Genomic DNA, 22,622 nt, shown 5'->3' with positions numbered 1-22,622 from the left:
CAAGCCCTTGCCAGATTGGTTTCTTTTAATTCCTTTATTTAGAAAAATAACCCTGCCCTACCCTCCTCCCTCTGGGTCACCGGACTTGGGCAGCATGCTTGACCTAGCTTTGGGTCAGGTCTCCCACCCAGTTGAAGGTCCAGGCCCCTGGCGGCGGGCGGCCACGCTGCGGGCAGCTGCACACATTTCCAGTTGCCGTGCGTTCCCATCCCCGGGCTCTTGATCCTGGGGTCCGGCCTCGGCCTCTGGCTCTCTGCGTGGAGAGAGGGCGCTGACGGAGGAGGGCTGCCGGGCTACAGTCTGTGCGCCCCTCCCAAGGCCCTGGGGGCAGCTGGAGACGGAGGCTCTGCTCTCTGCTCGCCCTCCCTCGGGGGAGCTCAGGGCTGGAAGCGCGGGGAGCTGACGTGAGTCTGGTGGAAGGCATGGGCGCTGTACACCACCTCGGGGGGCGAGGGCGCGCCGGGGGCCAGCACAGAGCACAAGGGCTCGTGGCTGTTCAGCACCGACGTGAAGTACTTCATCTCTTCCGTGAGCTGCTTGATCTCCTTCCGCAGCGCCGCGTTCTGCTTCTCCAAGTCTTCACTCTCCTGTGAGCGGAAAGGATGGACACTGCAGGTTACTATCAGGGCGCAGGGGAAGATTGCGCGGCGTGGAGGAGGCAGTGGGAGTTCCGCACTAGATTTCCACTAGCACGGCCAGGCAAGGGCATCGGTGACTTTTTCTGCACATGCGAGCGTGTGCACGCGTGCGTGTGTCTTTGTGCGTGTCATGTGTGTGGATGGGTGCGGTGCTGTGCGCTGTGCTTAGTCCTGCCCTGTGCTCAGTCGCCCCCGACTCTTGGCGACCTGTGGACTGCAGCCCGTCAGGCTCCTCTGCCCATGGAGATTCTCCAGGCGAGAATACTGGAGTGGGTTACCATGCCCTGCTCCAGGGGATCTTCCCAACCCAGGGATCGAACCCAGGTCTCCCGCGTTGCAGGCAGATTCTTTATACCATCTGAGCCACCAGGGAAGCCCGTGCATTTGCATAAATACATGTATATTTGTACATGTATGTGCATAGCTGTTTAGATCAAACCATATGAAATTGCTGATATGTATTTTGACCTCGGAAAATGGCAGTTGCATTCGGTCCCAGCTAACGGAGATATGCGTGTGTGTGTGTGAAGGCATGTGTGAACTGCATGAGTGTGCTCCTTTGCATGCAGGTATATGCACAGGTCTCCGTAAGTGTATATGAGAGTTGAGAGTGGCAAGTGCATGTCCAGCCAGAGCTGGAAAAATGGAATAGCGTTTGTGAGACTGACTTATACTAATTTCACTCTTTTCTGCTGTTACACCGGTGTGTTCGCCTAACGTTCCCAGCATTTGCATTTAGTCTTGTGAATGGAGGCCTTGGTTAACTGTCTACGTCACCCAGATTCTAGAACATTTGGGGTCTTCTAAACGATAAACGGTCAAACTCCAGCAGAGTTCTCTCTCCCAGCAGCTTGCCCTGTAGAACTCTGGGTGTGGCCCAGCACCTGTGCTTTCTTTTTTTCCAGAAACACCTTTACCCCCTTGCTTCAGGGAACCATCAGATACATGCTAATCAGAAAACCTCAGGACACCCCTGGTGGTCCAGTGGTTAAGAATCCGCCTTCCAATACAGGGGATGTGAATTCAGTCCCTGGTTGGAAAACTAAGATGCTGCAGAACCCCTAAAGTCTGCATGCCGCAACCGGAGAAGCCTGTGCGCTGCACCTAGAGAGGAGCGCACATGTGCCAAAACAAAGACTCAGCGCAGCCAAAGAGATTTTAAAAAGAAAGGCTCAGGGTAAAGAGCTCTGACTACCGATCACATCATTAATTAGTCAACAATTACACCCTGGTAATTAGCATTTACTGGAAAACAATCCCACCTTCAGAAAACCAGGGGAACTGCATTTCCAATGTGATTTTAATGTTCACATTCCTTGACTCAGTTAGACCATCTTTGCTAATCATTGGTACCCACAGAGGAAGAAAAAATGGCACTGGAGATGCAAATAAATTACATTTTTGTTCAAAAAGTGACCTACTATTTGGATTTCAGGTCTTATTTTTCTTGTTCTGTTTCACTTAGGTTAGTGTTTTCCAAGCTTGCCATGACATTAGAACTAATCTGAGGGCCTGATAAAAATATAGTTCCAGGCACTTCCTGAAATCTAGAGGTTTGAACTCAGTGAGTTCGGAACTTGGGATTTGAATTCTGGGAATCTGAATTTTTAACAAATGCCCCAGATTATTCTAACCACCAGACAAGTTTGAAAACAATAGCTAGTAATGTTAAATGTGATAATAAATGTGTTCTAACTATCCAAGCATTTATTAAGTGCCTGGCATGGAGTATGAACTCAAGTGCTTGTTGATGACATCAACCAATGGATCAGAAGTTGACTCAGAATTACAGTAGGCAGTGAGCATATGTGTGATAACTTGACATTTAAAATTTGCTTTAGAAAACCAGCTTCAGGTTAATGAGAGAGTTAGTTACACTGCTGACTGCCCTAACCCCTGCAAATGGGAGTTCTTTTGAAGTGGTAAGGAGAACGTGGCCTTATCCATCAAGGCAGCTTCCGGCAGTTTGTACAGGACAGATGCTAGCGTGCTCAACCTCAGCCTGGCATTTCCTGTGTGTGGCCCGGGGCTAGAAAATGCGTCCAGGTCAATACAAAGGAAAACTCCATCTCTAAAACAGGACGGGGAGTTGGGATACCAAGAGCCACGATGGTAGAGACAAGGGCACTGGCTGCTGCTTCTGCAAGGTGTGACCAGCTCATTCATCTCACCATTTGATTATTTCCGGGCACATCCCAGAGACAGGGCATCCCCTCTCTTTACCAAAAGGTAAGATAAAGCAACAAATGAGACTGGGGGGCGTTGGCAAGACGGGAACCGGGGGCCGGGAGTCCTGGCCCCTTCCTCTAGCCCTTTTCCTCGCCCCCTCTGAGAGTTTCCACTGGTGACAACATTTACTGTAAGTTCTGTGCTCCGAAGAGCCTGGGCAAACCCCGAGGCAGAAGGGAGGGGCGGGTAGGCGGGCCACAGGGACCAACCGCTCTGACCTTCTCTCCGCCCAGAGGCCGGCCAGCTTTCGGGAAGTGACAGCGGGCTCTTCCTCCCTAAGCCAGCCCTGCTGAGCTCCAGCTTTGTCCTCTCCTTCTCCCTGCCCCTGGGAGATCCCGGAGCTCTAGGGGAGTGTTCAAAACCACCATGGCCTCTAACTAGAAAACAACCAGCTGTGACAAGAAACTTGTCTTTACCTTGGGAAGCAAGACTGCTTCCTGCCAGGGCCCCAGAGAAACCTGCACTGCCAGCCCAGGGGCCCTGCAGCCAGCCAGACGCTTCGCAGAGGAAGAGCCTGACTTCCCTCGCAGAAGCAAGCGGCTGATCTAGGGCTCTCAATCCCAACCTGCCCCTGCCCAGCCTAAGTCCACTCTGACCCTCCCTGGGGCCCAGCATGCCCTGCAAAGGGTTCACACAGGGACACCTGGCTTAGGGACACCTGGGAGCAGCTCTGTACCCAGAAGTAGCATGATCACAGGCCCCCTAACTTCCCCCTGAATTCCCTATAGGGCCTGGAAACCGAGAACTCAGCAGTGGAAAAGGAAAGTAACATTCAGAAAGTAAATTTTAGCTTCCAATGTATGTGTCTTCTCCTAAGGTGGGGGGGGGGGGGGGCGGCGGGGCGGGGCTGCCCTTGGGCTTCCACATAACCTGCTTTTTACTTTTGGGGATTCATTTAGATCTTTTAGGCTCCTTGCAATAACCCTCTGAGGTGGCTATGTACGGCCAGCCCTTATCATTATCTCCATTTACAGATGAGGCCAACTGAGACCCTGGGAGAAACCTACTGCACAAACCCCCCACTCCCATCCCTAAAGGAGTACAAGCTGGTGGCAGCAGCTGCTGAAACAAAGAGCTATAGATTCACCTAGAGACACTTATTTTCTAACTATCCCTTACGCCACCCCACCCTTGACCCCCCACACCCATAAATTCCTTCTCAAAGTCTGTGAATCTGTTTCTGTTTTGTACATAAGTTCATTTGTATCATCGACGTGTACACACTGCTATATTTAAAATGGATAACCAACAAGACCCTACCATATAGCACAAGGAACTCGGCTAAGCGTTATGAGGCAGCCTGGATGGGAGGGGAGTTGAATGGATACATGTATATATATGGCTGAGTCCCTTTGCTGTCCACCTGAAACTGTCAACTAAGCATTATTTATCAGCTCTAGTCCAATACAAACTAAAAAGTAAAAAAAAAAGAACAAAAACAAATAAAAAGACACATTTTCTCAGAGGTCCAGAAAGTCTGAGTGGGTGACTGATCCAAAGGCCCAGAACCAGGTAGATACAGAGCAGGGCTGGGCTCTCGGCTTCTCCATCTTCAGTCCTGTGCTCCTTTCAGCCCACCCACTGCTTCTCTTGAGAGATTTGATGACTCAGGGTCTCTGGAGTCACTAAGATCACTAGCCTTCTAAGAGAAAACTGGGTCTTGGTTTGGTGATCCTTCAAGACAACGCAAAAACCCTGAGTTGGTCATAGTCTTCCAATGAGTTACTCTTGGCCATACTCTTTCAACAGAGCTAATCATCACCTCCTGCCCTGAGCTGGGATGGAGTCTAATGTGCAGCTAGTCTGTGAGAGCGTTGACTTGGGGCCAGACCATCCCCAGACCACAGCATGGTCTGGAATACATGGCAAAGGGGCTGGGGAGCTGGGGGGGGGCTCCATCAGGTAACACTGGACAGGGGTCTTGGTCCTGGCTCTGGCTGGGTGACCCTTGGTGACATCCTTTTCCTCTCTGAGCCGCAGTTGCCTCACTTTAAACCAGGAAGACTGGACCAACACATTGATTCTCAACCTTGGTCACACACTAGGATCAGTGGGATCCCTGGAAAGTTTTACTGATGCCTGATTCTGATTTAATCAGGCTGGGGTGCACCTGGGCATTGAGTTGTTAAGGGCTCCCCAGGGAAGTCTAATGTGCAGTGAATGTTGAAAACCACAGGATTAGAAGTCTAAGCCCTCTCTAACTCTCAAATATTTCAGATTTTAAATGGACTACCTGTATGTATTAGCCAACCAGAGCCTATAACTGGAAAGGGTAGTTGTGTGTTGGAAGCAGAGGTATGTAGACTCAATGTATATGAGACAGATAGTAGAAACCAAAAATTTAAACAAATAATCCAGTTTGAATTAATAATGACTAACATTTCTTGGGTGATAGCATGTGCCAAGTACATCACAGTTACCATTACATTTAATCTTTGCAAGAACCCTATGTGGTAGATAATATTACTAGCCACATTGTAGAGAAGAGGAAAATCTAAGGTAGAGAGAAGTTAGGTAACTTGTTCAAGGTCACACAGCTTGTCAGTTGTAGCACCAGTACTTGAACTGAGACTGTCTGCCTTCAGAGCCTGTGCCCACCATCTTCTCTTGCCTTTGAAGTCTGCTTAAATCTTATGATATCTGGTAATTATCTCCTCTGAGGCCTCAGCCTGGTTGACTTTCCTATTTCATCTTCCCTCTCTTCCCGCCTCATGCAAATTGAGATGCTAATGTTCACAATTCACCCTCACCTGTGAGGTTACTTGGTGCCGCCCTTACCGTGAACCACAAGCAGTTTGGGGGTGGCTAAGGAGGAGGTTTCTTGGGGGTGTGGGAACATTCTGGGAAATTCCCTAGTGGAGGGGCCAAGCAGGGGGTCACTGTAGAGCGCTTGAATGATGGGGAATCCCCAGGCAGGTCCCTTCCCCAGAGGGAAGCCAGTTGGGACCGAGGCTAAGGACAAACTCTAACCCAAGGCTCTAGTGGGGACTCTCCAGGCCTCCTTCGCAGGGCTTGGAGCGTCTTCCTGCCAGGTCTGGTTTAATGCCTTGACCTTCTCCTTGAGTTTTCTAATCACACTTTCCAGAAGGGTGAAAATAGTCCCTGTGTTTTTCTCCTCAACAGAATCTGCAGTTATTGGTAGGGTGACCTTTCAGCTCCCACCCACACTTCAATACGAGAGTGGTGTGTGAAGCTCACACCCAGCTCTTGGTTCAATTCCCAGCAGTCTGCAACCCACCCCCCCACCTCCCTGCCCTCCCAAGCAGAACGAGGCTGGAGCCCACCATTCCCGGAGAAGTCCGTGAACCAAGAGGTAGGGCACGTCCCAAGCCATAGTGGGATCTATGCTATGTCCCCCACCAATCCTGGGGAAATAGCCCCACTCCTGTTCCTCACCTGAGGAGGAGAGAAGAATCACTAAACCACAGGTCTTTGCACTGAATTCTGGAGAAATCTACACTTCGGAGCCTTAAAGCTGAAGCTCCAGGACTGTCAGCACCTGGTCATCTGCTGACACTTAACTGCATCGGCCACGCCCCTAGGGCCCTGCCTGGGGTCCTCTCTTCTGTTCCTTGGCTTTCAGGACCAGGACTGCATTGACCTCATATATGAGAAACACTGTAAGATAGCTCACTCAACGTCTATCCCGAACTCCTTACCCCTGTTTTCCTCTAGAGAGGCTAGGAAAAGAATTCCTCAATTACCCAGCTTCCCCTGCAGCTAGATAGGACCATGTGACAGATTCTGACCAATGAGACATAAGCAGAAATACAGGGAGGGAGAGGATGAAGTTTTGCTTCCCTGGGGATAAAAGGGAAAGCCTCACCAGACAAAGGCTACCCTCTCTGGACACAGATTGATGCCTAGAGATTCAGGAGCCATCTTGCAGCCTTGAGGATGAAACCCCCCATCCTGAGAATGACTGCCCAAAAGAGAGAAGGAGCTTGGTTCTTTGATGACATTCTTGTACTATCCCTGGTCTGTCTACTTCTGAACTTCTTATTTGAGAAAAATCTAAAATACAAAAGGTAACTTGTTGATGCCTCTGTTGGATAGTTTTTCTATAACTCCTGACTGATACCTCAGGTTAGAAAGGATATCGTCCAGTTTTGAAAAACAAACTAATAATTTCCATCAACATCAAGGTCTGAACTGTTTTCTTTGGTTTTGTTTTAAGCTCCAGGTCTCTGGAACAGAGTGTCTGGGTATCTACTCACAAAATTGCCCCAAATTCACTCCACACATTGTACCACATGCATCGGACAGGCTTCTAAATGTCACAGCTCCCCAGTTCTCAGCCCTAGCTGCACACTGCAGTTTCCTGGAGAGCTTTTTTTTTTTTAAACTTGATTCCTGGATTTTACCACTGAAATGTTCCAATTTAATTGTTCCAGACTGGGTTCAGGCATCAAGATTAAAAAAGTACTTGCCAGGTGAGCTTAATGAACACCAGCTTGAGAAGTATGTTCATAGTAGGTTCTTCTTGAAAATAATAAAACAATATAAATATATACAGTTTGACTTTGTTAAATTTATGATATCATATTTATATATTTACTTATATTTTGTTTTATTAAATGTATTTATTGTGTAACATAGTAGAAATAATATAAATATAAAGAACTTTAAAGAAGGAAGAGGATATTTCTAAGTCAAAATTTCTTCTAAAAGTAAATGGCTATTTAAGGCAAAGAGTCTTATAGTTGGTGAAAATTTCAAGTGGCCCAGAATAGTTCACTCTTATAGAAAGGCAAGAGGTAGAGGACTTATCGGAATCTCATTAATGATAACTTCATCAAATTATTTGTCCTATGGATTGTTAAGCTCAGTGAGGACAGGAGCCATCCTTGTCTTCACTGTTTCATCCTCAGTGAAGGACAAAACATGGTCTGGAGTGAAAGAGAGTGTTTTATCCTGGGACTGTGCCTGGCACACAGTGAAGAGATCAGTAAAATCATGTTTCTTGATTGCCAACTTGAAGTCTGTAATAATTTACCAAAATCTGAGACCTGCATTTGAAGAGTCTGCTAAATTTGTGATATCCATGAAATTTCCCAGGGAGTGTTTAACCAAGCATTTAAGTACATTTATTGCTTCTACTTTTAACTCTAGAAGAGTTAGTTACAAATGAGTGTTTGGTGGTGGTTTAGTCGCTGAGTTATTTCTGACTCTTGTGACCCATGGACTGTAGCCCGCCAGGCTCCTCTGTCCATTGGATTTCCCAGGCAAGAATGCTGGAGTGGATTGCCATTTCCTTCTCCAGGGAATCTTCCCGACCCAGGGATTGAACTCTGGTATGCTACATTGCAGGTGGATTCTGTATCAACTGAGCCATCAGGGAAGCCCACAAACGAGGGTGAGAGGTTTTTTTTTTAAGGCCTGCTTAGCAACATTTTTGTTCCCCAGACTGAAGCTGTGGAGTGGAGGCAGCTGAATTACAGCACTGTCAGAACCCTGCATGCAATTTCCCTGGCCTCAACTTAACCTGTCCCAACCAAATGAAGCAAAGGAGACCTGCCCAACTGTAGTGAAAAACCCAGCCAGGGAAACAGTGTTCTTAAAGTTTGTATAAGCAACTGGAAAGAAGGGCATACATTTTCATATATGATAATACTTCTGATATCTTCATGTGATTGATTTATAGGAAAATACTGGCCTCTCTGCATTAAACAAATAAAATCTTCTCTCCAATGCAAAACTGACAAATGCCTTATTGCTTTCTTTTGACATTTGCTCTCGAATTATTTCGCAAACAGCCCAGTGAGGTGTAATAGATTTACATTTCGTAGGTCAGAATTTAGGTTTAGATATCTGCCCTCTCCCTGTCCCCACTGGATGTGAATTCATTTTACTGAGGCCCCCACCCCCACCCCATCTGGTTCCTGCTCCCTGGGGCACAATGGCCTTTTTTCCCCCCAAGTTCCTCTTCTTGAGCTCACAGTCCTGGGCCCCACAAGGCATCTTTCTGACCCTTGACAGGCCCCACAGAGTTTGGCCTGAAGGCTATGCAGATAGCACTCTCTCCCGGGATCTTCCCAAGCTCCTTTCCATGACTCTTCTTTGATTTCAGATGTCAGGCCCTCAGAAGGACCTTCCTTGACACCATTCCCAGCCCTGTCCTTAAGTCACTGTTAACACTGCACCATTTGGTTTCCTTTAAAGCCCTCCTCACTTTGTGTGATTAGTGAAATGCTGCTGCTAAGTCACTTCAGTCGTGTCCGACTCTGTGCGACCCTATAGATGGCAGCCCACCAGGCTCCCCCGTCCCTGGGATTCTCCAGGCAAGAACACTGGAGTGGGTTGCCATTTCCTTAGTAAATTACAATTGGTCAGTTGATCTTCCAGTGTGACTTCTGATTGAATGTCCCTGAAATCAGTCTGTCTTGTCCCTGCTGAACTCTCAGCACCTAGGGAAAAAAAAATGCCCATAGGAGGCATTTCATGTACACTCGTACAGCAGAAAGAATCATTTCTGTCGACATAAGCTCCGGTACTCGGAATATGGCCTTTGCTTTTGCCATTTTCTGGACTACCGCACCCTCTTAGCAATAGGCATATTTCTGTCAGCTGAGTAACTGGAAAATATTTTAGTGACAGGGTCATCTCTTGCAGGAAATTGCCTTCTAGCACCAGGAATCTAGCCCCCTCTAGTTGGCTCTGAACTTAATCTTTACTCGTAAGTTTTCTAAGAGTCTTAGGTCATCCTCCTTGGTTCCCCTCAATCTAGTGTGACCAGATGTTTACTGGGACACTCCTAGTTCATAGTATGGGCCTCGTGTAATTTTTCACTAGCGCCTCTTTTCACTCTCAAAAATGTCCCTGTTTGGAAGATAAATTATGAGATCTCCTACCAAAGCCTTTCTCCTAAATTCTGACTCAGGGATGCCTTCGCTGTTCTCATCCTCAGTGTCCACCAGAATTCACTCAGGGTCTATTTGACCATTTTCTTATTTTTTTTAATAAAAAATACAATATAAGTACATTAAAGACATATTTTTAAAAAGTATACCCACCCATCATTCTAGTCCTCTAAACACAACTCTTTTCATTTGTACATGTTGCCATCTTGTCCTTTTTAACAAATAATAGCAACCAAAATGTCCAGCATTAGAAAGCCATGTACGTCAAACAGTTGATCATCTGTTTGTTGATATAACCATTACAATAATAATTATGGTGATTTTTGTAAGTGTGACAAAATTATGACAGAAAAGAAAATACAAATTTGTATATATACTTAGAGTATACTTACAAAATCACCATGTAATTATTATTTTAATGGCTACATCAACAAACGGATGATCCACAGTTTACCTTAAGTGGCTTTCTAATGCTGAACATTTTGGTTACTGTTATAAATAATGGTATAGTGAACATCTTGCAGTCCTTGGTTAGTACTTTTATAAAAGGTTGTGTAAGATATACAGTGTCATCGGCCATGAATGTATATATTAATTATTACAACAACCTTGTTGGGATTTAGGTGTTATAATTTTAGGTGATTTTTTTTTTTTTTTTTTTTTTTTTTTGCCTTTCTGTGTGGCACTGGGGATCTTAGATCCCCAATCAGGGATCAAACCCATGCCCCCTGGGCAGTGAAAGGTCAGAGTCTTAACCACTGGACTACCAAGAAAGTCCCAAGTGTTGTAATTTTAAATAATTTATTTTGCTAACAAACTTTTGGAAAGTTTCTTAATTTCATTTTAATGTTACAAGTTATTGATTACTAAGAAGAAATAAATTTCTATAAATGTATTCCCTAGTATAGCATTCTCAACCAAGGACAATTTTGACCCCCCAGGGAACATCTGGGAAGATTTATAAATATTTCTGATTTTCATAACCAGAGGGGTGAGGTGGTGCTACTGGCATCTAGTGGGTAGATTTTAGATTTTACAAAGCTGCAGACCAACCCCCTCCCACACACACAACAAAGAATTGTCCAACTCAAAATGTCAATATTGCCGAGGCTGGGAAACCCATGGTGTGTATTGTTTTCACAATCAGAATAGAAAATTGGGTTATATTCATTTCAGTAGGAAAAAAATGTTACGTAAGCTTTCTGTTCATAGCCTTTGCCCACTTACCTATTGGCATCTTGAGGTTTTTCTTAAAAAGGCTGTTCTTTCTATACTGTATTAAATCTGAGTTTATTTAATTTGACAGAAATATTCCCCTAGTATGTCACTGTCCTTTTGATTTTGGATTACACCTTTAAGATCTTTTTTAAAATAAAGGAACTTTGACTTCCCTTGTGGTCGAGTGGCTAAGACTCCGAGCTCCCAATGCAGGAGACCGGTGTCCAGTCCCTGGTCAGGGAACTAGATCCCTAAGACCCAGCACAGCCAAATAAATAAATAAAGGAACTTTTAAATTTAGCCCCTTTCAACCTGGGACTCTCTGCCTTTCTGGTCTCTTACTATGTGCTTGGGCTCTGTTGCTGAACAGTGTCTGGACTATTCACATGTCCTGGTTAATGGCCTACTACTTAACTCACCCTTTGCAAAAGGACGTGTGAGAGCAACACCATCTGCAGAGCAAAGTCCTGCTCAGCAAAGGGGCACAAAAACAAAAGCAAGTGGTGGGAAGGCAAGAGGTTTCATTTCTTGGGTGTCCTTGAGGAAGACAGCAGCATCCTCACCAGTAATACATACAGCAGGGTGACCTGGAGCATCTCTGAGTTTCTTTTTAATTCTGCGATTCCATCCAGAAGGGGGCATGACCACAGTTATGGTTAGTCCCTCTACGAACTCCCGTATGGACCCATGGCAGGGTCCCCTACAGGTACTCCACAGTCTGAAGGGGGCTTTGTCCTGTGGAACCAATCTATGGAATCCCCCTAGGACTCGGGGGGCCTGACTGAGTCCTACAGAGGAAACTGAGTCTACCCCAGACCAGCTTGGGGTTTGGTGAGACTCCCTCATGCTTTCCAAGAGAAAGTAGTCTGGTAGCCACTGAAAACAGCTTCATGAAGACTTCAGCTGAGTGGGTGCCACCAATCTCTGACCGGGACATGTAATCACATTCAGACAGAAATTCCTTATACTGCCGAATACGCCTGCTGGCCGTAACCACGCTGACCCCTCATTAGTAGGACAAGCAGTTGGTGGGGGGTGAATTCCTCTGTGTGTTTTTCCTTCCCAAATGAGAATCGTCAAATTTTTATTCTGATTTTTAAAACGGTACACATTTATTATAATAAAAAGAATTACAGAAAAGTACTAGGAGTAAGGTGACTTATTCAAATCTCAACCACATAGAAGTAGCCACAGTTAGCATTCTGAAGACTGTTCTTCCAGACATCTCTTATGCATGCAAACATGCCCCCAAACCACAAATTTTACATCAAGAGGATTATACTCTGCATATTCTTTGTCACTTGCTTTGTCACTCAATGCCATGTCATTAGCATCTTTCTGTGTTGATAAATACGGACTCACTTACTCATTTTTTGTGATAGTACAGAATTCTAGTGTATGAATGTGTCATAATATACTTATCTCCATAGCTGGGCATATGTCCAATTTTAGAGTAGTGATAAAGTGTATGCTGCTGCTACTGCTAAGTCGCTTCAGTCGTGTCCGACTCTGTGTGACCCCAAGACGCAGCCCACCAGGCTCTGCCGTCCCTGGGATTCTCCAGGCAAGAACACTGCAGTGGGTTGCCATTTCCTTCTCCAATGCATGAAAGTGAAAAGTGAAAGTGAAGTCGCTCAGTCATGTCTGACTTTTAGCAGCCCCACGGACTGCGGCCCATCAGGCTCCTCCGTCCATGGGATTTTCCAGGCAAGAGTGCTGGAGTGGGGTGCCATTGCCTTCTCCGGATAAAGTGTATACTGTTCACAAATAATGAATTGGCCATCTTTGTGTATCATTTTTTCTTCAAACTCCTGTACGTGGAATTGCTCCACCAAAGAGCAGGATGTTAATATTTATTGCTACACAACTTTCTTTAAAAATGGTCTCAATTTTCTCAGCTAGGCCTAATGGAGAGAAAGTGTCAACTTTGGAGGATGCTGCTTAAAGAACAAAAGAAAAAAATTCAGGAAGTGGTTCAAGGAAGATGAGTCTTCACGAGAGTCCAAAGGATGAGGCTGTGTTGCCTAGTGGTTAGGAAGATGGGTTCTGAAGTCAGACAGACCTAGTTACAAAATGTGTGACCTTGGACAAGTTACTTAACCTAATACAAGAAGGACAAAATAAGGTTTTTGTGCAGATTAAACGAGGTAACGGCAGGTAGAGCACACACGCACAGTGCCTGGTATATAGTTGTGTGTTCAATTAATGTTTTTAATATAAAGAAGTTCAGGGCAGCAGAGGCACAAGAGAAATGTCCTTTCCATGGATAGTTCACTGATTTTACACTGAACTTCTTTAGGCTGGAACTAGTAAGAACATTCATTCTTTCTGTGGTTTTCATTTTGCTTTATTTTTTTTTACCTATGACTTCTCTATACCAATAAAACTTAAGGTATAATCTCCGAGAGGGAGGAAAAAAAAACCTGATAGAATGAGAAAGAACCGTAAACAGTCTTCTTGCCCAGGCCTTACCAGAAGTCCAAGAACAACACTCTCCTTCTAAGGAGGCCTGAGAAGTGAGCATCTTTGCTGAGCTTTGCTTCTTCCATTACTTAATTTTCCTCCAGTTATAAAAACTTTATTTCTCACAGCATCAGCTTAATTTCAGACATAATTTACCCTCCTGATATTTGCTATATATGACATTAAAGATCTACCCTGAACCTTTAAATCTTTCTCTCTTTTTTTTTAAATTAGTATGAGATCTTTCACACTAGAGGCAGCCCCAGGCAAACACCCATCCCTCCTCCAATCTAAGTATCTGAAGTTCCAGCTTCCAGATCTGACCCTGTAACTCTGCTTTGCTTCCAGTTCCATCCTCAAGGCCAGATCTGACTTGTCAACATCATAGCTCTGGGCTAATATTACTGCCTTTCCATCGCCTCCTCCACTTTTAGCCTTTTCATGAACACAGCTTCTCAATCGATCTCAGTTCTCTTTCCCACTGACCTGGGACACAGACTCAAAATCCTTCCTGCTACAAGGCACCAGAGTATCCTACAATTACCAAGATAACCACACAAATGAAACTGATTCGCTGTCCCTTACAGTGGCTTGTTTAGTGCTGGAGACCTTAAGATTACTCATTAGAAATCCCAACTGACTGTTGTCACAAAGGACTGAGATATTTATGCACGATGTTCAAGGGATAAAACATCACAGTGGAAGACTATTCTATGTTTGAGATCAAATTAGAAAAGAAGTCATTCTAATGCACATGTAATAATGATCTATATTGGAAATTTAATATCTATATTATATAAATAAAAGCACATAATAAAAGCATCCAAACTATATTAAAAAGTACAAAAATGCAAAGTATCTCTCTTCTGCATTAGACCTTTTGTCCTACTTTCAGAAATATGTATCATTAGCAATTTGGGGGGAAAACCTACTTGAACTTTTTTAAGCTTATATGCATATGCACATATGTGTTTTTATTTTCGTTAAAGATATGCATGGAAGAAAACTATACTCCAGACTCATACTTATTCACTTAAGAGTATAGAAGCTTGATAATCTTTTCAGAGTAGCACATTCAGATTTAACTTGTTATTTTAATACCTTCGTGGTATTCCACTGAATAAACCAACTCTAGTTTATCGAATGAGTCTCTTACTGATGACCATTGAGCTTGTTTCCTGTCTTTGCTATGACAAGCAATGCAGCGAGGGTTATATCTACATATACATAATTGTGTAATCTGTGAATATGTTTGTAAACAGATTCCTAGATGTAAAATTGCCAAGTTACCGTGTATGCGCACTAGTAACTTTGGACATGGTCAAATTGCTCCCTAATGGAGTTGCAACAAATTATACTTCCAGTAGTAGGTGGTGGTACCTGCTTCACCATCATCTTGGCAACATGGTCTTTTAGCAACATTTTCTGTCTTTGTCAGTCTGGCAGAGAATGTAACTGTTGCTTTAACTGTCATTTTCCTAACTGAGGTCTAGCAGCTTTTCTGTATTTATTTGCCATTTATTTTTCTCTTTCTTTAAATTGCCTATTCTTATTATTATTCATTTTTTCTTTTGTTTGTAGATCATTTTCTTATTCATAAGGGCTCTCGTATATTAAGCTAATATGCCCTTTTTTGGTCATATATGTTGCAGGTATTTTTCCCAGTCTTCACTTGCTTTTGATTTTACATATTAGGTACTTTGAACTGTATAGACATTTTCACTTATGTATAAAATACAGTTTTTATTGATAAATGTGTATCAATCTTTCCCTTTATGGCTTCAGGGTTTTTCATTTTATCTGGAAGGCTTCATTCCAAGATAAATGTTTTTAATGCTTATTTTTCAAATGTCTTCAATTTTTTCTGTATGTAATCTATATGCATTGTAAAAGAAGTGAAGACTCTAGTTTTTTTTTTTTTAGATGACCAACCAGTTTTCCCAACACAATTTATTGAGTACTTCATTTTTCTCTCATTTCAAATGCCATCTTAGACATTTTGCATTTTTACTTGTGTCTTAGGAACTAACACAAATTTGAGTCTATTTGTTTTTGAGTCTATTTGTTTGAGTTTGTTTGGAGGTCTACTTCTATGTTCTATTCTGTCCAATATTCTATCTTTTCTACATTGTTTTGATTTCTATATTTATAATTCACTTTAATATCTTATTCAGCGAATTGTCTCTAATTACCCTCTTTTTTTAGAATTTTCCTAGAAATTCTCACATGGTTATTTTTCACAAGGTATTTAGAATATCTAATTTAATTTCCTCCAATACCCAGAAAATCCTATTTTATTGAGATCACATTAAATTAGATAAATTTCTAAATTAATTTAAGGAAAATTGCTATCTTTATATAAGACATATTTTTTCAATTATTTGAAAATTTAAAAATCACCTAGAATAATTTTGAAGCTTAAAACAATTAAGCCCTGTAGTTTTTTGTTAAATTTATTCCTTCTTTCCATTTGCTGTTCTTGGTATTGTAAATAGAATCTTTCTTCCTATTAAATTTTTAAATCTAGTTTGCATAAGAAAAGTTATTACTTTTTGTGTTAACTTTGAAAGCTGATTGGGTTCTTATTATTTTTAATAGTTTTTAGCTGATTATCTTGGATTCACTTATTAGTGACTAATACCTTTTGAAAGTGAATGGCTCAAAATATGACTTTCTCCTTTTTAATCAATACCTTTACTATACCTAACGGACTCTACACTTGACCGCGAGAGAAAATGAACTGAGTGTGCTGAGTGCTGTGTGAGACACCAACCAAATGAGAATTAAAAAACAGAATGTGGGGAAATTCCTTGGTGGTCCAGGGGTTAGAACTCTGAGCTTCCACTGCAGGGGGCACAGGTTCGATCCCTGATCAGGGAACTAGAATCCCACATGCCGCGAGGTGCAGCAAAACAGACAGAATGTGGACACTGTTGATATTACGATTATGAAAAGGAGCTCCTCCTGATTTGGTTAATGTGAGTGGTAGTCAAGGCCAGAGATGTTATCACATTGGCATGAGGTTAAACCGCTTGTTGAAAGCACCAGCTTCCCTACTCTGCTCTTTTAAAAGCAATCTACATACAGAGTGTTGATGCAAATCACTTATAGGATATATACTGAAAATGCTAAATAATAGGTATTCCTCTCTCTCACTGGAGAAACAGAATAATTTTTTTTGCTATTTTAAGAGAAATAATAGCGACAAAGTTGAAACCGAGAAATCAGTTGTTACCCCAGCATCTAAGAGGCTAGCATACTAATACAAAGGTGGTCCTTATTTAGGACCACAGTACTTTCTAAACCCTGGTCTTTTACATCTTATTAGGTGAGTCCTATGGCTGTGTCTTTGGGCCAGAGAATGGTTCCAGAGCCTCAACATGTGGAGACAAGCATGGAAAGGAATCAAGGGCACACCAAGCACCCAACCCTAAGAATGCTGGTGGAAAATAGAAGGCCTTCTACCTGAATCACAAACATGATTAAGAGGATAATGGATACAGAAGATAGGTGATTATTGTCTGAGAGGAAATGAACATTTCAGATCACAATCAAGCTCTCTGTTTGATGGTGGCAGATTTGTATGTTGCTGCCAAATTTCAGATCACAGCCAAACCCTCTGCTTAATGGTGGCAGATTTATATGTTGCTGCCAAATTTCAGATCACAGCCAAACCCTCTGCTTAATGGTGGCAGATTTATATGTTGCTACCAAAAGTTTCTACCCAAAGTCAAGAAACATAAGTCACATTGGTTGCAACACACAGGCTTGCTGTATAAACTCTGAGGTGTTCTACTCACTGGTCAAAAAGTGAAGGTGAATGCTATGGTGCTCAGAAGAAAGGAGTGGGGAGGAGTCTGTCCAGGTATGGCAACGATGAGAACATTCTAGAGACCAGGGGTTTGAGTGTGGACATAGTGACTACATGACTTGGGTCTCCATGGACCTCCCAAACCCCAGGGCGTGTCTTGGTATAGTCTTGACTAGTATAATCAGATGGGCTACATCTTCTGGCTCAAACTCTTTTTTTTGCAAAGAGAGGCAGCAGAGTCAGTGTTGAAAACCTTGCCTTAGCAAGGAAGCATGCATGTCACCCTCAGTGATATGTCCCCACGAGTTGAAGAAAGACCAGGGGGTTGAGTTCCCAGGGAGACAGAGGCACAGCTCGAGTTAGGGAAGACTCCTCTGCTCCTACTGGGAGGCAGGGGGCTCTCCATCACTAGGCGTGATAGGCATACTTTGGGGATCATGTCCAGAGAGTGTTGTAGAGATTCTTGAGCATCAAAAGTGTGTCTGAACTTTCCAGCCTTTAAGAAATCTTTCAGCCCTGAGATAAATATAAATTCAGATGCATAAAACCTTAGTTGTAGTCATCTTATTTCTTATAATGATAACTATCTTTAATATTACTCTTATTATACTTAAAATTTTTGAATAGTTATGCTATGCCTAGGAGGACTGAGCTTGAGCTGTTCATATGCACTCTATCTATGAGGTACTTATTGTCCCATTTTCCTGATAAGGGAACTACAACTAAGGGAGGTAAAGAACATCTCTACAGTCTAAGGTGGGTCATACAGACAGTGAATGGCAGAACTGGGACTCACACCATGTCCCTATGATGGTGGCACGGCTGAGCAATACATAATTTCCTTTTTTAAAAGTATTTCAAACTTATAAAGCCTATAGCAGATTTCTAGTTTCAGAACATTGTCTACTTATACCAAAAGATAGACTTTATCCTTACTAATTTTATTTATTTGCTTGTTCTAAAGAATAGTGAATAAGAATCAGATGCTGATGGAGGCAAAGTGAGCAATCATAGATTTTTCAAGCCTAAAAGAGTAAATTGGAGTGTCGTGAGCCCCTAAGCCATGGTGAAATCATGGAAAACTTATCAGCAGCAGGGCCACCACCAGCTTAACGTTTACACTACTGATCACAATTACCAAAGAGAACAGACTTAGTGTTCATCCATTCTTTCTTTCAACAAATATTCATGAGTATAAAACTACATTAGTATGCATTGGAAGACATGTTGAATACATTTCAAATAAAACATGAGCAACCAATCAGAGATCTTCACACTATCTGCTCTCTGCTTCCTTACAAAGTTAAAAATGGTATCTTTTTACCTAAAACTGCATCTTACTTTTCCTTGATGGGATTAACACAGTTATTCTTTAACTGACCAGTTACCAGGCTAATCTTTCAAGTAAACATAAGTATATTCATTTTTTATGCCAATTCCCCTTTTTATCATTGGAATGAATTCCTGGGATGCTAGGGGTCTGGGAATGGTTCGGGGTGGGGGGCAGTGTGGGGAAGGATGAGAAAGGACAGTGTTGCTAGAGGAAGGGCTGAAGGGATAGAAGAGAAAGGAGCTAGTGGAATAAGGGTTGATTGAAAAGGAGCAAATTAAAGGGCAGGGTGAAGAGAGTAAGGTGGTAAGGTGAGGGAGATGAGGAGAAGACTTTTCTGTAACAAGCACACAGCCATGATTTGTGAACACTGACCAGGATCTTGCGCCGCTGGAGGAAATGCAGTTCTGATCGCCCAAGACCCTTGCTCAAGCCAAGGGTCAGGGCTTCCCTAGAAAGTGCAAGACTGGAGGCAACTCAGTCAGGATGATGACTGTGCCAGATACGTGCGCTTGCAACTGTATCATTCACAGACCATCTCGGGATATCATCAAAATAGAAATTTTGAAATCAAACCTTAATAATCTTCAGAAAAGAAGTTGTGGGGTGCAGCACCCTGTGGACCTCATTGTCCCAAATGCAGGGCTGGGAGTGGCCGCCCCGCTGGCCTCCCAGGGGATGGGACTATATATATGTGCTCCTAGCACTGTGAGATGACAGACTCCCCCAAAGCACATAACACCTTCTGAATTGCTCCCAAAGGCAGTCGTGACTTCTGCTATCTGGGTCCACGCGGGATGGATCCCTTCCACCAGACTCTGGGCTGCCCACACTCAGCTCCTTTCCTCCACATGCCATCCTGGGGCTCATTTCTCTTTCAGCCTCCTGGCCCATTTCCTGCGACAGAATCTTCTCCATGCACCCACTCCACCTGCATCCCTCACCCTCCACTGACACCCCCACATACGCATCTCCACACAGGCAGGCTCAAGGCTCCGTCCCGGCGTCCATAGGTTGGTGGGGAGTAAAGCCTACAGTCCAAGAGGATGAAGAGAGGTCTGAACACTCACCAGGTGGAGGGTGTCGGCTTTCTGTGTCTGCCTCTGCCGGCTCTTCTGGGCGGCGATGCGATTTTTCTCCCTTCTCTGAACCTTTCTCACATCATCAGATGAGTCCTGGGGAGCAGAGATGATGAGAATTAGGGGAGTCTACTCCTCTCGTCTTAGCTGAAGCCGCCTCTCATGGTGTTTGGTATCCTGCCGTCCACCCTTCCATTTCTTCATCGTTATTTGCCTGTCCACACCCTGGTGACCAAAAGGCTGAACCCGAAAGGGAACCCTTCCCCACACTCTGTGAAACTCTCTTGTGTCTCTATAGCTTTGGCCAGAAGATACAGGAAGACTGCAAAAGAGCTTGAGGCCTCAGGAGGGCTGAATTTGGAAAAAGATGGTTAAGGCGATGAAGTATGTTTCATCACCTCTCCTGTTCAGGGCTGCTCCACCCTTACCCTGTTACTTCTGGCCTAGAACCTTCTTGTTTTTTGTTTTTTTTTCTAAAATGTTGTTGAGCACTCACTATGTGCTTGCTTCTGTGCAAGTGTTTTTCCCTGAGGTGCTCTTGTTGAACCCCCTGGTTTGATGAAGCTGATGTGAGTATTTGCATCTTACATGGGGGAACGAAGGCTCAAAGAGCTTGCCCAGGGGCTCACAGTACTCTGGCAAGTTGCATCCTCCAGTGCTGAGTCTGATGCCTCTCCAAGCCACTCCCTCATCCACTACCAACTACTTCTTCCCTGGTGTGACCCCTTGGGGCTTCTGTTGCCTACACCCCCGCCCCGCCCCAGTCTGAGGTCCCCATCCCAGATCTGCCTCTTTGTCCCCTGCATTCCCTTCCTTACACTCAGTGACCCTGACATCCCCCAGGGCACCCCGAGCACAAGGCCTAGTACAAAGTGGAGACCAGGGACAGTTTTAACGACAGAGATGACCTGGCCCTGGCAGGTAGGAGACGGGTGCTTAGGAGGACCTGGGGAACTTTGGTGTCATCTGAGTGCCTCCCACAGATGGGTGTGTGCTAGGTTAGCTCTGGCTTTGCCCAGACACTACAGGGTAAGTGTAGACGTTTGACCGAAACCCTCCTACACCCCCAGCTGTGTGCCATCTCACATCCCTGCAGGCTGGAGGGACACAATTCCCAGGACAAGAGTCTGCCCTCCCAAGCGTATGTCTCACCAACGGGCTCAGTACTTCCAGGCCATTGCAGTCAGAGGGCAGTGGGTTAGATAGGAAGGAAGTGCTCTTCCTCTCAGGAGGCTGGGGAGCCGGGTCAGCACAAAAGCCGTGAGTAATTTCCTTCCTAAGAAGAGCGCAGACGTCCAGGCGGTCGAGCCAGGGCTGCAGTGTCTGTCCTCTAGAGGCCTCCACTAGGACCCCTTCCTACCTGCCCCTCTGCTGTCAGGCATTGATGACAGAAGCTGTAGTATATGTTTGTATGCTTTTATTCCGGCGGCAACGTTTTCAAGGCCCTCTGGGACACCCGTGCGAAGGAAAGAAGGCAGTTTTTAAACCCCGAGTTAGAGAAGACTTTGTCCTCCACCATTGTACTCGAGGAGCAGGGAGAGGGCTTCCTGTGGAGAGGGCTGTCAAGGAATGCGATGAGGAGAAAGCCCCGGGAGATGGGAAGCAGTCAGTATGCTTGTGGTGGTGGTGTTTTATTTTTTTTTTCTTTCTTTCTTTTAGCAACCCTCAAGCTGAAAATTTTTGAGTTGGAAGTTACAATCTTAGACACCCAGAATCTCCACCCTCACCTCTCTAGTTTCCCCAGAGCTGAGCTACAAGGGAATAATTTCAAGTGCCCAGAACCATCTCCTGATTCATTTCCTTCCTCCTCCAGCCCCCCTCGCCCGTTCCTGTGCCAGCAACAGGTTCTGTGCTAGGAGGTAAGATAGATCCTTCCGAGCTGGACTGGGGTCCTCCTCCTGCTAACTTGCCTCCCCCCACCCCATCCCTTTCCTCTCCTCTTCTGCCGGCTGTCTCCCGGGCAACCATGTAGCTTTCAGGGCGTGCGTGCCCTCCGCCCGCATCAACGCTCCTCCCCACTCACCCTGCTACCGCCGCCTCGGAGAGAGGTAGGCTCTCTCTTCTGAGAGACCAGAGTTATTTGGCGCCCGTTCCCCTCTCGGCTTCCTAGAAAGCTTCCTGGGATGGGACCCCAGGCGAGGTGAAGGCGACGGGTACCATCCGGGGACGCGGAGAGCATCCTCTGGCAGGAGGGGCGGAAGGATGAGGGTCTCCGCCCGAGATGCACGGCTTCCCTGCAGCCCTTGAGTCTAACAGGATGCTCCTGCCATCTCCTGGCCCCTCAGCGTCCCTGGGCAGAGGCCCAGGAAGCCTGGCCCTCTTCCTGCTGCCCCGGAGATTCAGGAGGGAGGAGGAGGGAAAGGCAGGACCCTACCTGTTTGCCAGGGGGTGGAGAGCGGCTGAAGCTGGAGTCGCTGCTGTCGGAGCTGTGAGGCATGGCCACGGTCTTCCGGGCTCTCCACGCAGCCCCAGGCGCCTCGGGGCTCCCCTGTCACCAGCCGGCCTCCCTTCCTGACTGCTCCCCCCGGGCCAGCAGCCCACCCCCCTCCTCAGGGCCCTCCTCTGCCCGCCTTGCCGCCGCCCCTGACCCCTGCGTCCTCCTCGCTCCGGGGTGCAGAGGCTCTGCTCCCCACAGGGACATGTCGCTTGCCTTGGGTCTCGCGCCCTCTCTCTCTCTTGTGGTTTCTGGTAACTCGCGCTGGAAGTCACATGGGCGGAAATTTAAGTTAGAAGTTAAATTGAGAGAAAATACATATCTGGGAAAAGACTCACCGAATTATGTGAAAGAAAGAAAAGAAAAAAAAAAAAAAAACACAAAACCCCAGAGGCCTTCCGACAGTTTGAAAGGCAGAACAGCTCACTTCAATTGATGAAGATAAAAAGAGAAAAACAGCCCAGGGAGGGAAAAACCCCAGCCAGAATTAGCAAGTCCATCTTCTGTCAACATGGGCAGAAAGAAGAGGACAGCAAGGAAAGAGTTTCCATTGTCACCCG

The 22,622-nt window shown here is 45.0% G+C and overlaps 1 protein-coding gene across 1 annotated transcript; it reads right to left on the bottom strand.

The window, feature by feature from the left end:
• Positions 1-376: 376 nt before the first annotated feature.
• On the bottom strand, positions 377-22,110 carry BATF (basic leucine zipper ATF-like transcription factor). Its single transcript, XM_052647224.1, has 3 exons — positions 22,003-22,110; positions 19,620-19,724; positions 377-587 (listed from the first exon to the last, which is right to left on the bottom strand). Exons 1-3 carry the CDS (start codon positions 22,063-22,065, stop codon positions 378-380), a joined length of 378 nt encoding a protein of 125 aa, XP_052503184.1. The 5' UTR covers positions 22,066-22,110; the 3' UTR covers position 377.
• Positions 22,111-22,622: the final 512 nt, after the last annotated feature.

Source organism: Budorcas taxicolor, chromosome 10 (assembly GCF_023091745.1).
Source record: "Budorcas taxicolor isolate Tak-1 chromosome 10, Takin1.1, whole genome shotgun sequence".
NCBI lineage: Eukaryota > Metazoa > Chordata > Mammalia > Artiodactyla > Bovidae > Budorcas > Budorcas taxicolor.
The sequence above is the reverse complement of the archived record's forward strand: the minus strand, read 5'-3'. Positions and strand labels throughout refer to the sequence as shown.

What these genes read in the sequence shown, in the direction of transcription:
- BATF (XM_052647224.1), bottom strand. Translation starts at nt 22,065, where the DNA reads ATGCCTCACAGCTCCGACAGCAGCGACTCCAGCTTCAGCCGCTCTCCA. An exon ending in CTCCACCCCCTGGCAAACAG is followed by an intron (nt 19,725 to 22,002) that starts GTAGGGTCCTGC and finishes TCTGCTCCCCAG; the next exon opens with GACTCATCTGATGATGTGAG. An exon ending in AAGCCGACACCCTCCACCTG is followed by an intron (nt 588 to 19,619) that starts GTGAGTGTTCAG and finishes TTCCGCTCACAG; the next exon opens with GAGAGTGAAGACTTGGAGAA.